Source organism: Sciurus carolinensis, chromosome 18 (genome assembly GCF_902686445.1).
Source record: "Sciurus carolinensis chromosome 18, mSciCar1.2, whole genome shotgun sequence".
NCBI classification, from domain to species: Eukaryota; Metazoa; Chordata; class Mammalia; order Rodentia; family Sciuridae; genus Sciurus; species Sciurus carolinensis.
This window is the reverse complement of record NC_062230.1, coordinates 12,354,252-12,368,805: the sequence shown is the minus strand read 5'-3', so window position 1 is coordinate 12,368,805 and position 14,554 is coordinate 12,354,252. Positions and strand designations below refer to the sequence as shown.

Here is a 14,554-nt window from a genome sequence, read left to right as displayed (position 1 = left end):
CGAGTTGGTGGGTGAGGCCGGATTAGGGCGTCAGGGGCCCAGGTGGGGACTATAGTGCACTTCCTGACGCAGGAACCTGGAGGTTAGGATGGAGGGGGTGGGTGGGCCGCCAGGCAGGTGGGCGCAGGATTTCTGAGTCTGGGACACCAGGCAGGGCAGAACCTCAGAGCCAAGAGGTTGACATTACCCGTGGCCTGAACTGGTCGTTTCCTGGGGAGTCTTAGGGGCAGGGCCACGATGCCTGGGCTGGCCGCGAGGCTCGCGGGAGGCAGCGCCACCTCGCGGCTGGTCCTTTCCAGCGCCAGGCAGAGCCTGGGCACCACCTGGGCTCAGAAGGCACAACCCAGCACAGCTTGCAGACTTGAATTCTGGGGCTCTCGGGCAGGGGTCATTCTGTGGCTCACACACTCAGTCCAGGGCCAGCGTTCTCTGGGAGCCCGCGAAGGTGGCAGCACTCTAGCTGTCCCCTGCCAAGGTACAGACCCCACATTTGCTGTGCCTTCAAGTTACTCGAGTATAAACAGGGAAGCTAATACCTGGGGACACACTGCTTCCTGTGGGCGGACTATTTTTGCAACAGCAGAGGAGCCAGAGCTGTCGGGGCTGCTATGCAGCAGGCTGGGCGGGCGTGTGTGGCCAAACCCTGCCCTGGGACTCCCTGGTTACAGCCCTCCTGTGGGGGTGCAGGATGGAAGATGGAGAAGACCCTGCACATGCTCACATAGCCCATTTATTTTTTAAGTAGGCAAAGAACTTTATTAACCTTTGTTTCAAACTTAATTCCCAGGCTTCTTCAGCTTAATTAGCTGCAGAGTATCGCGTATAAGCAAAAACTGTGAAGAGCTGCGTCCAAGGGGCTTGGGCTTAAAAATATTAGAGATCTAGATTTTATCAGATCCATAAACAAAACCATTTTGAAAAGCAGTCATTATATAAGACAGCAGCTCCCAGGAACTCCTTCAAGTTCATCTTCAGAAGTTGACCAGTGCAGTTCACCTCATTCTTAGAAACCTCAAGATTTCCCACAAGATCTGGAACTTCATCATCCCCTCCAGTAGCAAGTGGTGCTTTCCCATCCAGATTGTTGGGGCAGAGCTTCCGCCAGTGTCCGGAAACCGGTCGGATCACCTGCACCAAGCTGGTTTACGATGGGGCAGCACTTTGTCAGCTGTGGCCTCAGCATGGCCTGTAAGCGGGAGTGCTTGTGGCCAGAGACCCTGAACCCTAGGGTTGTCAGGGTGGGTCACTGTCCCTTGGTTTGTAAGCACATTCGCCTCTCCAATACCAGACACTGTGTACCCCTGCCTCCTAAGAACTGAGCTGTCACCTGCTGAAGCCACTGTGAACCTCTTCCTCCTCCTGTGAGCAGCTCCCTTCCCACCGAGGTGCTCTGGCGCCTGCAGCTGGTGAGCTTCTCCTGGTTTGTGACGGTCTTTCAACTTGCTGGGAGGGGAAATGGGGCCGCACGGGGGACTGGAGTGGGTGCTCAGGGGGTCTCTGGCAGACCAGCCAAGATCAGGCACACACACGTGGGGACACAAGATGGCAGCTAGGAGGGAGGCTGGAAGAGACCTCACACAAGCTTTTAAAGCTTTATTTTTACTGCAGCTCTCGCAGCCCCCAAACTGTCCAGAGACGGGAACAATGGGACACAGATTCAGCAGCTTCCCATCAGCCCAGAGAAAAGGCAAAGGCCAAGGCTCGGCAGCACCACAGGGGCCAGGGTGAGAGGAGCATCCCTGAGGTGCTGAGCCGCCCGGGGCCCACCCTCCTCTGCTCCTCCATGACTCCTCTCAGACCACCAAAGCCAGTGGCTTGGCCCTGATACCAGACTGGTGACCTCAAGCTCAATCTGCAGCTGATGTCCACTTGGTCACCGTCCCCTCACGCTGGCAGGAAGCTGGACTCCTTCTCCACCAGCCGGCTGACCGTGCGCAGGGCCAGGGGCAGGGACGTGTTGGTGTCCCGGTGATAGCGGGGGTGGCACACCTCTGCACTAGGTGTGAGCACGAACTGGGCCACGCTGGGCATCTTCAGCAGGTTCAGCAGCTCGGTGGCCCGGGTGCGGACAGCCTCCGCGTCCTCCTCACTGTGTGTGCAGCTGGAAGCCGGGCCCTGGGCCAGGGTCCTCATTTTTGACAGGAACAGAGAGACCCTGGGGACAAGCAGGTCCCAGGCGGTCAGCTGCAGTGCACCCCTCAGGTCTTCATGGAGGGTTCCAGACCCCCCTGAAGCACCTGGTAGCCTGGCGGTGCCCACCCAGCCAGGACCCTGTGCTCTCTTCCCATGGACAGCAGGGTTTCCATCCTGCCACTCCCTAATCCAGCACCTGGGTATTAGGTCCTGGCTCCGGGAGGCCAGCTTGGTCAGTGTGGTCATGAGCACGGTGACAACCTGTGGTGGACACCTGGGTTGGTCAGCTGAGGGGCGGGACTGGGTGACCTCAAACAGCAAGGCCTCCAGGGCTTCGAAGAACCTGTTGATCTGCTCCACGGTGCACCGCCTGTCGTAGGTCACCGACAGGTACTCGCCAACGGCCCACACCTAAGCCAGGACAGAGGCTCAGCCCCTGCTGTGGACTCCTGTCAGCAGAGGGGCCGGGGAGGCCAGGCCCAGCTTACCACGCTGGTGAACACGCCTGCTCTGCTCTGGGTGTTGCTCACGCTTCCGAGGAACTCCAGGAGCTCTTTCGCCAGTTCCACCACCAGGGAGGGATTCAGCTGACACAGGGCCAGGAACTGGGCGCTCAGCACCCTGCCCAGAGAGCAGGACGTCCAGGCTCCGTGCAGCTCTGTGCAGACCCCACAAACTGCCAGGCCTGCCCACCCAGTCTAAGAGCCAGGAGGTGAGCCGGGAGCCAAGGGCAGCTGGGTGCAGGTGCATCCTCACCCAAAAGTCAGAAGACAAGGACCACCTCCATCCCTACAGGGCCTCTGACCTAACTGGAGAGGTGACAAGACCTGTACTGTCCTCAGTCCTGGGCTTGAGAGAGGACTGAGGATGAGCCTGTGTTGGTCTTTAGAAAAAATAACCCAGGGGGCAGGAGAGTCTGGAAGGGGGACTTAAGCCAGCCCTGAAAGCAGGCTTAGCAGAGGGAAGGACAAGAGAACATTCTGGACTGGGCATTAGATTGGGGCCACCAAGGTTTGGGGTGCATGTGGGGCTGCTGTGGGCACAGCAGCATCCGAGGGTGCCGAGGGCAGCCTGGAGGAGACGAGGCTGGGGCAGAGCTGCGGCAATGGCAGGGGGCAGAGGCTCTGAGACAGACCTGCTTGGCATGGGCATGGGTGAGCCCCGCCCACCTGTGCACGCGGGCCTCGTACTGCGGGACCGGGTAAAGGGAGTCGCTTCTCTCCAGGAGCAGCAGTGCCAGCTGGTTGGTCAGGGCCTCGTCAGCAAACTGGGGGTCAAGAGCAAAATATGGCTGCACTGGACACCATTTTCTGGATGTCATGAGAGGGGGAGAAACACCTCGTCCTCCCTCCTGAGCGACCTCCCTGGCATTCAGGGCCATGCAGGCTGCAGGTGGGAGGGAGCTGGGGGAGGACAGACTGGGAGGGAAAAGAAAACCTCTGGCTCCCGGTGACCCCACGAGACCCCACGCCTGACCTATAGCTTCCCCTGCAGAAGCCAGTCTGCAAGGCAGGGTCGTCTCGCTCAGCTGTCTCCGGGGCCCCTGCCTGTGCTGAGCTTCCCGCAGCCAGTGGGAACCACCAGCATGTGGGAAGCCAGGAGCCCCAGGACACGGCTGGCTCACTGGTGCCACCAGCCCCTGGGAGCCACTTGCCCCTGCCCTGGGACAGCAGACAGGACCTGGCTAGGCCTGTGGTGTATGCAGCCCTCTCCCCATTTCTGATTCCCAGAGCAGCCAGAGTGCAGCAGAATTAGCCATCTGCAGAGGTCAAGGGCGACGCCACAATCCTCATGCTGGCCCAGTGCCCCCCGCTGCGAGGCCCAGGGGAGGGGGAACCCGGGCAGCAGGCTCACCTGGGTCACAGCGGAGAAGAATGCCTGGAGCAGAGTGGGCACCGCCTCAGCACACTGGGCCACCCGGGCATAGCTGGCCAGAGGCTGCAGCAGTCGGTGGAGTGGTGTCAGCCTGGGGACACAGTGGGGCCACTCAATGTCTGCCCGCAGGTACCAGGAAAGGAGGGGACGGCATGGGCTGGTCAAAGGTGGTCATGCTCCCTCTGTTCCTGTCAAGCCCTGTCCCCAGCCCTGTTCACTTGCTCTTCAAAACCACACGCACCCTGGGGCTCAGGGAGGCCCTGAGAGGTCAGCACACCCAGGACAACAGAGCCTGGGGACTGGTGTGGCTGAGCGGCAGGGCTGCTGCCCTCCTGGCCCTCCCGCCTCCCAGGATGCGCCAGGTCAGCTTCTCCCTCTGAAGAGGCCTGTCCACGGCATCAGCCCTGGGTTCTGAGAACCGAAGGAGCAGGTCGAAGCCTGTGTCCCGGGGACACTCGGGGCTGTGAGCTAGTCCTCTGCAGGTCTGGGGGGACACAGTGCTGTCAGGCGGGAAACACCCAGGCTGCAGCCCCGGCCCTGCAGTGAGCACCCCACCTCTCTGTGGAGCCGCTGGCTTTGGTGCGCAGCAGGTGCTGAAACAGACCCTGGCACTGCGGGTCCCGGAGAGCCTCCAGGCGGCCGGGAGTCCTGGGAGAGGCGTCCCACGGGGGCCTTTCAGGTGGGGTTGATGATGACCTGTGAGGAGAGGAGGCCCAGCTAATGTGGCTCCTGGCACCAGATTTGGTCTGTGGCCCAAGTGCCCCCTGATCAGGGAGATGACACAGTAACATCAAAGTCCCTTGGGGTAACAGGGAAGGACCCTGGGGACTCTTGGGAGGCTCTCCTGATGGACATGGAGACAGGCTAGAGGGCTCAGGGGCTGCCCTTAGTGGGTGCCGATGGGCAGGAGTCACGCTCGCCATGGCGTGGCTGGTGGCTTTGCAGGGGAGGAAGGGCCCAGAGGCTGGGAGTGGTCAGGGAGGCCAGGGCGCATGGCTGGCTGGACAGGGTGGGGATGGAGCAGGGTCCACCTGAGCTGCAGGTGCAGGGCAGCGGTCAGGCAGGGCAGGTCCAGCAGCAAGTGCAGCATCTCCACGGCCGTACCGGCGTCCACCAGAGCCGGGAGGAGCCCCACGAACTCAGAGGTGAGGGGAGGGCTGTTCCAGGCCAGGAACTGCGGGACAAGCAGCATGGCAGCTGAGCAGGGCTCGGAGAGCACGGCCTTGCTCTCCTGGGCTGCACGTCTCCTGTCGAGCGCCCGAAAACACTTCCAACTGTTTTTCCTGTTTCTGCTGCCAGTTTTTGGGCAACAATTAAGCCAACTGTTGAAGCACTTATCATGCTCTTTAAGAACAGTCTCCAAACGGATGTGAGAAGCCACATGGTGAAGCTCAGCACAGACCAAGGCACCAGATCTCATGCATGCCCGTAGGGACAAGCTCAGAGGCACTGCCCACAGCTGAGAGTGGCGGTAATGTTACACCCTGCGCCTCCACACCTCACCCTGCACCCCACACCTCGGGCCCAGGGCTGCATGCAGGGGACAGGCCCTGGAACCTGGCAGCCTGGCCCGCGTCCCCCAAGAACTACTGTACATGCCTTGAACAGGTTAGGGAAGCTTGACTTGAGGACGCTGAGGAGGTGATGGTCGAACAGGGGAAGGTTGTCCCTGCAGAACCGGATGACCTCAAAGGCCAGCACGGGGTTGTGGAAGTGCTCAGAAGGGAGTCTGGCGAGCAGGTGCTGGTGGATGGCCTCTGAGCCCACAGCTGCCGCCTCCCCTGGAAGGCACCAGACGCGTCGGAGCGGGAAGGCCTGCCGCAGGGGCCTCTGCTGTCACTCAGGGCCCCTGACATCTGGGCTGAATCCTGAGGCTGGGCACAGGCCTCTAGGACACAGAATGACTCGAGACACGGCAGGCAGGAAAGCCCAGGAACCCCAGACAGTGTCCCAGGAAGGAGCTGGTCCCCAGCTTCTGGGTCACAGGCCACGACATGGGCAACAGTTCTGACCTGACACAAAGCTGAGGTTTTGTTTCACTAACTACCACCTAGGACCAAGAGTGCCGGGAGAAAGTGACGCGCTCTGACTGGAGGAGGGTGCTTTTGCCGTGGACTCACCTCCCCTTCCTGGGCTTACCGTGGTTGAGGAAGAACTGGGCGAGGGGCAGCAGTGCCCGCTCGCTGCCCGGGTCCGTGCCCAGCCGCGCGTGCAGAGCCTTCAGGCAGGAGAGGGTGCGGTACAGGAAGGAGGGGTCCTGGCGGCACAGCACGTCCAGGATCAGCACGGCTTCCACAAGGCACTGCAGGGATGCCGAGGCCAGTATCAGAGGGCTCAGCACTGCCACCACCCCACCGCCCCTGCTGGCCACTTACAGCTTTCTGCAGGTCTGAGTCTCCCTTTCTCAGGGCTCCTGATAGGGAGGAAGTCAACTCATCTCTGCCCCGGCCTCCAACACCCCACGAGAAGGTGACCTGTGTTCTGCAAGCTCAGGGTGAGGATGGTGAGAGGCCGAATGGGAGAGGACATGAGGGGACCAGTGCCCAGAGTGTGCAGGGTGGGGTGGGACAGCCTGGTGGGGCTGTGTCCTGCAGGTGTGGTCCCCTCAGGAACAAGGCGGTCCTGTGGCAGAGCAGGTACCTGGGGACTCAGCCTCCTCTGAGCAGCTCCATGAAGGTCTGCTGCCCTTGGCCACACCTGGCAGGAGGGGAACTGGTCTTGGGGGCAGCCCTGGGCACAGTCCAGTGCCCTGTGGACTTACGTCGATTACTCTGCTCAATGAGGCGCTGGCAGTACTCAAAGGCCACCTCCCTCAGTCGCTCCCGCGGGGGCAGCAGGCGGCTGGCCGTGGAGGCGGCAGACAGCACAGACAGGGTGGAGCCCTCCAGCTCCGACCTGTCATCTGTGGGAGGAGAGGCGGCTCAGTAGGACAGGGAGGCTCCATGGTCACACTCAGCCGCCCCCGCAGGGATGGTGGGAAAGGGACATGCTGGCCAGCCAGGGTGGCTACCAAGCCCAGAGCCCATCCGTGCACTGGCAGCTTTCCCCTTACGCCGGGTGGAGGGAGGCCTTCTCCCAAGTGCGCTGTCAGGATGTGTCTAGTTTTCTGGGGACCAAAGGGTCACTGAAGAGGAGGGATTCAGTGAGGTCGCCTTAGAAGCCGTACAGCGGTCGGCCTCAGATGATCCCTCAGGCGTCCCCGTGCATGTCAGAGGGCCCTGGTGCTGAGGCCCGGGCCACGTTCTCAGTGCAGCCTTTGCTGCTGGCCTCCTGGATTGCCACACTCCCGCACCTGGCCCACAGTGACCCTCGGTGTGTTGGGTACACCTGCCCCCACCTCCCACCCTCGTCCGGGCCACCGTGTGCACCTGTGTCTAGGGTGCCGGGGGCCTCGGGGCCCTCGTGCAGCAGCCATGCCCGCAGCATGGAGAAGGCCTGCACGTTCAGCCACTGGTCCTCTGTGAAGTACTGGCCGGTGGAGAGCACCGTGAAGAAGTCCGAGGCCACTGCTCCGTCTACCTCAGTGACGGGGCCTGGCTGCGGGAGGAAGCACAGGGGTCGCAGGGCTCGCGGGGTGGCTGGGAGCAGAGGTGCAGGCTGGGAAGACTGGCAGGTTCACAAGCTACCCGGGAGGGTGGAGAGGACACTGCAGGCCAACGCGAGCTCAGGCCTGGCCCGGGGACGTGAGCCCTGAGGTCTGCACCCCACAACCGTCCCCACACTACATCGGAGGTTGTCGGCTCTTCTGGGTCCAGGCAGCGGCCACCCCATGACATGCAGACGCATCATACGACCCCAGGACAGACAGGTGTTCTGCATTCTCTGGGCTTCAGCCTCACCTATCCCCAGAGCTACCCAGGCTAAGGGACTGTGGCCTGCCTGACCCAGAGGCCCGAGTGGAGGCAGCAATGAGGGATTCTCCTGGAACCAGTGGAAGGACAGGGGTTGATGGGAACCCCAAGGTCAGGCTGGCTGTGGGGTGCAGAACTCCCCAGAGCAGCCAGACTGTGACTCCAGCTCTGAGTTCTCAGAGCAGCTTGGGCTCACCTGCCGGGCCCTGGGTGTGGAGAAGAAGCCCCCTGAGTGCGGGAGCCCTTGCTGGACGCTGGCATGGCGGAGCCAGTCCACAAGCCGCTTGCTGAGGAGGTTGATCTGGTCTGTGGGGAGGGGTTCCATTGAGGAAAGCAGTTACACACTGTTGTCCCTCAAGTCCCTCATGATGCTGGTAGAGCTGGCTCAGGAAACAGGGCCCTACAGGACATGATCCAGAGAGCCTGTGGGGTTCACCAGGGAGCCCACCCCGCCTTTTCCCCCACCCCAGTCCATGGGAACACTAGAGGAAAGGAGCCAAGAGGGAAGGCCCCGCACAGAAGCCTCAGGAAGGGGCCCTGTGTACCTTCCTGGAGGGTCCCTGGGGCAAGGCCCACCACCTTGGACAGGACGGGGAGGAGGTGCCTAAGACTGGGCCCCTCAGGCTGCCGGCTCTCAAGGACTGTAAAGATGCGCTGGCCCACACTTTTGACTTCCTGTTTTCTGTCACCCTTCAAATCAAATAAGGCAGTTGCTGAGGTGCAGCCTTGCCCACGTGCTAGAGTGAGACCCCCACTTTGGAGGTCTATAGGAAGCTCTCTGAGGAACCTGTCTTTGAGAACCCCTCCCTGATGTGACTCTTAGAAAAAGACATCTGTGTGGTTTGGGGCAGGGCCTCTGAGGCTGCTGTGTGAACAGAGGCTCAAACCCGGTCTCCTCAGAGCCAGGTGGAAAGGAGCAGGTACCAGCTGGAGAGTCAGTGCCAAGGAATCCAGGCCTGGGGCTGCTGGTCACTACCGTGAGTGGCTTGCAAGGCTGCCTATTGGCATGTGCACCCCAGGGGCTTCCTGGCCACCAAATGGCAAGGCCATCCAGGTTATCAAGAAGGCAGGTGCAGTGAGGCAGGTGCCTGGGATGGCCTGCTGGGCAGCTGTGCTTCTGGAAGCACAGGTCTAGCCTGCTGTCAGGCACTTCAACTCTCAATTGAAGACAGCGAGGTCTTTGATCTGGAAACACCTGGAAAGCAGAATGCCGCTGCTCCCCTGGTGTCACCAATGCTACCCTTACATATGTATAGTCATGTCGCCTAAGTAGCCCAGACCCCGTGGCCTGACCTAGCTTTAAAGGAATACTGGGACAGCTCCTTCCCAACAGAGAGAGGAAACAGGCAGGAACCTGCCCTTTCTGGGTGTATCTGAGCGCCACGGGGGTTCTGTACACCAGTGATAAAAGCTGTCGAAGGCAATAATGTGAACTGGAACCGAGCAGGCCCAGCCAGCACACTGGGCACAGGCAGGGATGCAGGACAGCCTGCTGTGCTGCCCTGCAGGACCCAGGACCACCAGGGCAGTACATTCCCCGAGGGGTGATGACCTTGTTACCTGGGCTAGGAGTACAGACGCCACCAGGCTCAGCTGCCGGGTGTTCTGGGCACGATCACAGGACAGGTTCAGGCTGTCAGAGGGTGACATCTCCCTCAGAATGGCAGCACAGAGAACCTGGAGCTGCTCTGGGCACGTAGGCAAGCAGAGGGTGGCCTGCAGCAGGTCCACGCATGTCTTGTCCAACCTGGAGGAAGACACCCAGTGGGCAACACATCATACCCACAGCAAGGGCACCTGGCAGCCCAGGGAAGCTGGCCTGGGTCCATCTGGCGGGTAGATAGGACACTTCTCTTGGAGGCCCTTTGGTGTTGGTTTACCTGGACGCAGAGGCTCAGACACCAAAGGAGCCCCAGCACCACCCTGCAGGACCACGAGATGGCGGCCTGACACACTCACCTCCGGGGGTACTTTGTGGCCGAGACAATGAGGAAGAGCCTCTGCAGGGAGTCCACAGCGGTGGGGCCCAGGTCCTCCTCCTGCAGCAGCTTGCTGACCCGGGAGCAGAAGCGCTGCAGCTCCTCATCCTGGATCTCCCTAGGAAGGAAGGGCGTCAGCAGCTCGCGCGTGCGCATCCCTCCTTGCGTGGGGGACAATCCCATCCGGTGGAGAAAGAGCAGGAAACTACAGGTAAAAGGTGCACCCCAAGTTCACTAACGATCCTTGAGCGGAGATGCCACGCATTCCAGTTCTGTGGTTCCAGAAGCAAAACTAAAACTGATTGACTTTAGGGGTCTCATTCAAAAGCAAGGGCAATTTTAGTTCAAGGGAAGCTTTCAAAGGATGCTTCAGTGAGCCTCCTACTTCTGAAAACGAGGTTACGTAAGGCTTATATGCTAAAGGGCTAACAACTAATTATAAGAAAGCCTGATACCATTTATTATCCTAATACTTAGTTTGAAACCATCTCAGCACATGCAACAGGTAAGATTCCAAACAGTCTCAATGTGGAAACCTCTTTTTACATTTCTATCCCAGTCTAAAAGGCAAAAGGAGCCACAGAAGGCACCACTGCGGCCCAAGAAAAGCCCCTTTGCACTGACCCTCTCCTTGGGGCCCTATGGCTTAAGACCCCATGTGGCCTCCTGATGGGGCTGATCAGTCCAAGATCACACTGAACCCATCTTGGACCTGTCAGGTACTTGAGCTGTGACTCTGGGTGACAGAGGTTAAGTGATGGTCTGGGCCTGAGGTCCTGGTGGCTCCTGTTTTTCCTTGAAACCTGTTGGATGCATCCACTACCACCCCTTGTCCCTGTCTCTGTCTTCTACTTTAGCCATTCAGTCATATTGAGGAATTTAAGCTAGAACAGGTACAGGCTGGGCAAGGAAAGGGACAGGGAAGGACACAAGGACAAGTCCAGGTTTGTCTAACTGGGCTCATGTTGAACCACAAACACTAAAGGAGACTGAGAAAGGAGCTACCAGCCTACCTTGCAATTTAATGGGAGACTTTTCCAGAGTGGTGGTGCTTGTAGTCTCCAAGTTTCAGGCTTCTTTGTGGTGCTAGGGATGGAACTTGCACCCGCTAGGAGGCGCTCTACCACTGAGCTACACCCCAGCCCCTCAGGCTGCTTCTTTATGGGCAGGCTGTAAGGTCAACCTGTCCAGTCACTTCCAAGTCCTGCACACCCTCCATCCCGCTTCCTCTTGCTTTTGCCCTTTCATGTGGACCCTCGGCACGAAACTCCCCCACACATTCTGAGCTTCTGTTGCCACCTCCCCCTGCCTTGCTGTGTAAGCCCGTGTCCCTAACCTTCATTGCACCCCACGTGGTCCATCTACTCAGTTCACAGACGTATTCTGATTAACTTCTCCACCTTTGCTTCCCACCTCTCTGAAACACTGAAAGAAATGAAAGAATCTTAACTTCCAAACCCTATCCATTTTTATTTTAAAATACCAGAAGAAATCGCTGGCTTAAAGCACACTGTGGAAACTATTGCTTCCAAGGGGGAAGATTAGTCCTAACTGCTAAGGTACTTTCTCCAAGCCTGTCCTACAGGAACTGTAGAACTCAAGAATTTTCCTTAGGGAAACCAAATACACGCTGTCCTCAATGTGTCCACTCATCCAGGAGAGAGAACATGAACTTGAACAGAGAGCTGTTCTCTTTGCCTTTCATTCCACTGGTCCATGATCTGACTACAATGAGCTGAGAATGGCATTGAGTGCGTATGTTTTTCCTTGTCTCTTGTGAACACTTTGAAGTGAGGTTTGTGGTGGTGAAGCCAGAATTAGATAGGCAGTTAGGATAGATAGGTGACTGGGTGGAAAAAATGGGGGCCAGTTTGGAGCTGGGAATTTGGAGATTGCCCCCTGGGAGATTGGAAAGTCAGTGTCTCCAGAGCCCTTTTGATTACCAAGACTACCTGCCTATGCCACCCCTCCCAAAAGGTTGCAGTCAGGGAGTTTGTTAATTAATGTCCCCTGGGCTGCTACCTGTCTGGAACAGTTATTTGGCCCTTTCCCCTTCCCATCTGCTGCCCACCTTTTGGCCATCCCACCAGCATGTCCTGGGCCTAGTCACAAGGCAGGAAAGAGATAAGGGGGAAGAGAGCAGGAGAACAAAGGAAACTTTAGTCTGTAAAAAGGGAGGACTCTCTCACTTCTTGGGATGCCAGAATACCTGCCATGGCCCCCTTCTCTTCTCCGCAGAAGTCTGGGTTACTACCTCTACATAAAACCTGTTCTATATGCTTGCCTCCCCTGTGCTTCTTTAATGTTCAAACTTCAACATTTGAGGAAGCAGAACTCTCACTGATAACCGGTGGTATCATTGGGATGCAGGTCTATTTCATTAATCCCTAAATTCAAACGATCTACACATTCATCCTCTACTGAAGGCAAAGTAGGCCATACTGGACTCGTGGGGGTGACCAGGTGGCACGTCCACCACTTCCAAGACAATCGTTACTTTGACCAGAAAGTTTTGCCTTGGTCAGACTTCCGACCTTAACCAGCCTTCATGACCTTGTTCTCTATAATCCCATGGACCTCAACCTTCCTAGTACTTCTCACCAACCAGTCCAGCTTTGAATCCAAATTAGCGTTTTAAAATAAGTTTACGATGGCCTTGGGGTTCCAACTGCACGTTCTTATTTTACTTTTTATGGTACTGGGGATTGAACCTGGACTGTTTTTAACCACCGAGCCACATCCCCAGCCCCTTTTATTGTGAGACAGACAGTCTTGCTGAATTGCTGAGGTTGGCCTCAAACTTGCGATCCTCCCGCCTCGGCATTCCGAGCAGCTGGGATTACAGGCGCGCGCCACCACGCCCGGTTTGCATTTCCTTTTGTTACGAAAAGCAGCACCAAGTCGTAGACTTGTTGGCTGGTAAGGAACGAGCTAGGGCTAGTGGAGACCAGAACCAGACCGAAGCCCGAAGGTGGCGAAAGTCCTCAACCTGGCCTCATTCCTCTGCACGACAGTCGCGGCTGGCCCACCCAGAAGCGGTCAAGATCTCCGGGGTTCAGCTCCCCGTGCTCTGAGCTCAGAAGCCGCTCATTCCCCGCCAGTCGTGGGTGCGCGGCCTCCCGTCGCCCTCCTGTAGCTCTGCTCAGAGGCCGCCTCCGCGGTCAGTAGCCCAGGAAGCTGCCCCGGCCCGGCCTCAATCTCCGGAGCCGGTCCGCCCGCGCTCCCGCAGATGGCCGGCACCCGGGCGTGGCGCGCCCCGCACCTGGCCTGGTGGAGCAAACTCTCCGCGGCCGCCGTAAACATCCCGTCGCTGCAAGGACGCCAAATCCCGCGCCAGCGCCGCACAATTCCAAGGACTTCCGGGGCCGCGTCACGTGCCACGTCACGTGGGAAGGCTGGCGCACCGCCAGCTTCCAGGGCCTCGTCACGTGGGAGGAGGGCGGGCCCTCGGCCAATGGGTTTCGGCGTAGAGTTCCTGGGGGCGGGGCCAGGAGCTCCAGCTCTGTGAGTCTTGTCTGCCTCGCGGATCGTGGACACTGCGCTTCCGGATCTCGCGCCCCATTGACCCCGGAACTGCTCGCGGGGTGCCCGGTCTCTAGGGCACCGTGTCACAGGGCCCCCTTCCAGTTTCTGTTTTGTGAACGGTTGGGTCGCGCCCAAGCCCCATGGAGGCGCGGCCCGGAAGTGGCACATCATCTGCGACTTGCTGCGGCTCCTAGCAGTTTTTATTTTAAAGTTTACGTTTACTTGGCACCGATTTCAGGCTGTACGTACAGTTTAAAAATTTCATTCAGTGCCCACCGGTAATTACTAGGATGTCGCTATCTCTTGCAGACGAAGCCAAGGCTGCGAGGGGGACGTGGGTTCCTATTAACTAAAAAACGGGTGAGGTTCCGCGGTTATGCTGGGCCCAGCGGCGGCATTCCCACCTGTAAACTGTGTGGAGGTGCTGGAGACACCAAGCTGCCGCGTCCAGCGTGATAAGCACCATGCCGCCTGAACTGAGCAGAAGAAAGGCCTGCTCGCGGCGGGCCCTGGGGGTGTGCCCAGGGACATCCTTAGCAGCATGCTGCCCTTTGTGGCCACAGCGTGGTGAATGGATGGGGTAGAGAGCTAGAGAACCCCTAACTGGTAGGCAGATGCAGTAACCATACAGGAGTGGGATTTGAGGGCTGGAAGAGGAAGGGAAACGCCAAAGACAACAGCAGATCTCTGGCTTGGGCACTGGGTGGTGCCATTCATTTGGTATTGGAACAGAAAAGGAAGTTTGTGGAAAGTCCTTCAGTGAGCAAACCCTGATTCGGGTCCCTCCCTGTGTCAGGTACTGTTTCAGGCTCTGAAGAGTGTCGAATGGAGATGAATGTTCTTTAGGTTGGGTGGGTCAAGGTTAGGCCTTGAGTACTGAGGAGACACCTGGATGGCCGAAGGGGCTGGGCAGTTACCTATGGGAATTCTAGACACCTGTGCTTGACCTTGTTCCTGAAGATGCTTGAGCGTGGGCTGATGCTGAGGATGGAGATGGGAGCCCGCTGATGTTGTCCTGGCTGGAGTGGGATCGGGTGACAACTAAGTAGGCAGCCTATGGATGCCTGCTGCACGCTCAGCTTTCACGTTTAAGGCGAACCATACATGGTGAAGTTTACAAATCTTAAGTGGATTTTTAAAATTTTTATTTTTACATTTTTATAAATTAGCGATAAACTGGTGTTTAACTGG

General features: G+C 58.4%; 1 protein-coding gene across 4 annotated transcripts; it reads right to left on the bottom strand.

The window, feature by feature from the left end:
- Positions 1–754: 754 nt before the first annotated feature.
- On the bottom strand, positions 755–13,213 carry Ap5z1 (adaptor related protein complex 5 subunit zeta 1). Of its 4 annotated transcripts, XM_047534118.1 has the most exons (18): positions 13,101–13,151; positions 10,852–11,263; positions 9,819–9,956; positions 9,420–9,606; positions 8,405–8,549; positions 8,056–8,165; positions 7,377–7,545; positions 6,770–6,910; positions 6,384–6,421; positions 6,148–6,310; positions 5,608–5,789; positions 5,040–5,182; positions 4,564–4,704; positions 3,988–4,099; positions 3,303–3,400; positions 2,622–2,754; positions 2,330–2,544; positions 755–2,155 (listed from the first exon to the last, which is right to left on the bottom strand). In XM_047534118.1, the coding sequence occupies exons 4-18, from the start codon at positions 9,507–9,509 to the stop codon at positions 1,885–1,887; spliced, it is 2,151 nt and encodes a 716-aa protein (XP_047390074.1). In that variant the 5' UTR covers positions 9,510–9,606; positions 9,819–9,956; positions 10,852–11,263; positions 13,101–13,151; the 3' UTR covers positions 755–1,884. The 4 variants fall into 4 exon arrangements, with proteins under 4 accessions (XP_047390074.1, XP_047390071.1, XP_047390073.1 ...); XM_047534115.1 differs by lacking the exon at positions 10,852–11,263 and having other exon boundaries at positions 13,101–13,213; XM_047534117.1 differs by lacking the exon at positions 10,852–11,263 and having other exon boundaries at positions 6,148–6,265; positions 13,101–13,213.
- Positions 13,214–14,554: the final 1,341 nt, after the last annotated feature.

Coding starts and splice junctions, on each gene's coding strand:
- Ap5z1 (XM_047534115.1), bottom strand. CDS start 13,141: ATGTTTACGGCGGCCGCGGAGAGTTTGCTCCACCAGGCCAG. Junction 6,422..6,769: donor CATTGAGCAGAGTAATCGAC/GTAAGTCCACAG, acceptor CCTCCCTATCAG/GAGCCCTGAGAAAGGGAGAC. Junction 4,705..5,039: donor GCCCTGCACCTGCAGCTCAG/GTGGACCCTGCT, acceptor CTCTCCTCACAG/GTCATCATCAACCCCACCTG.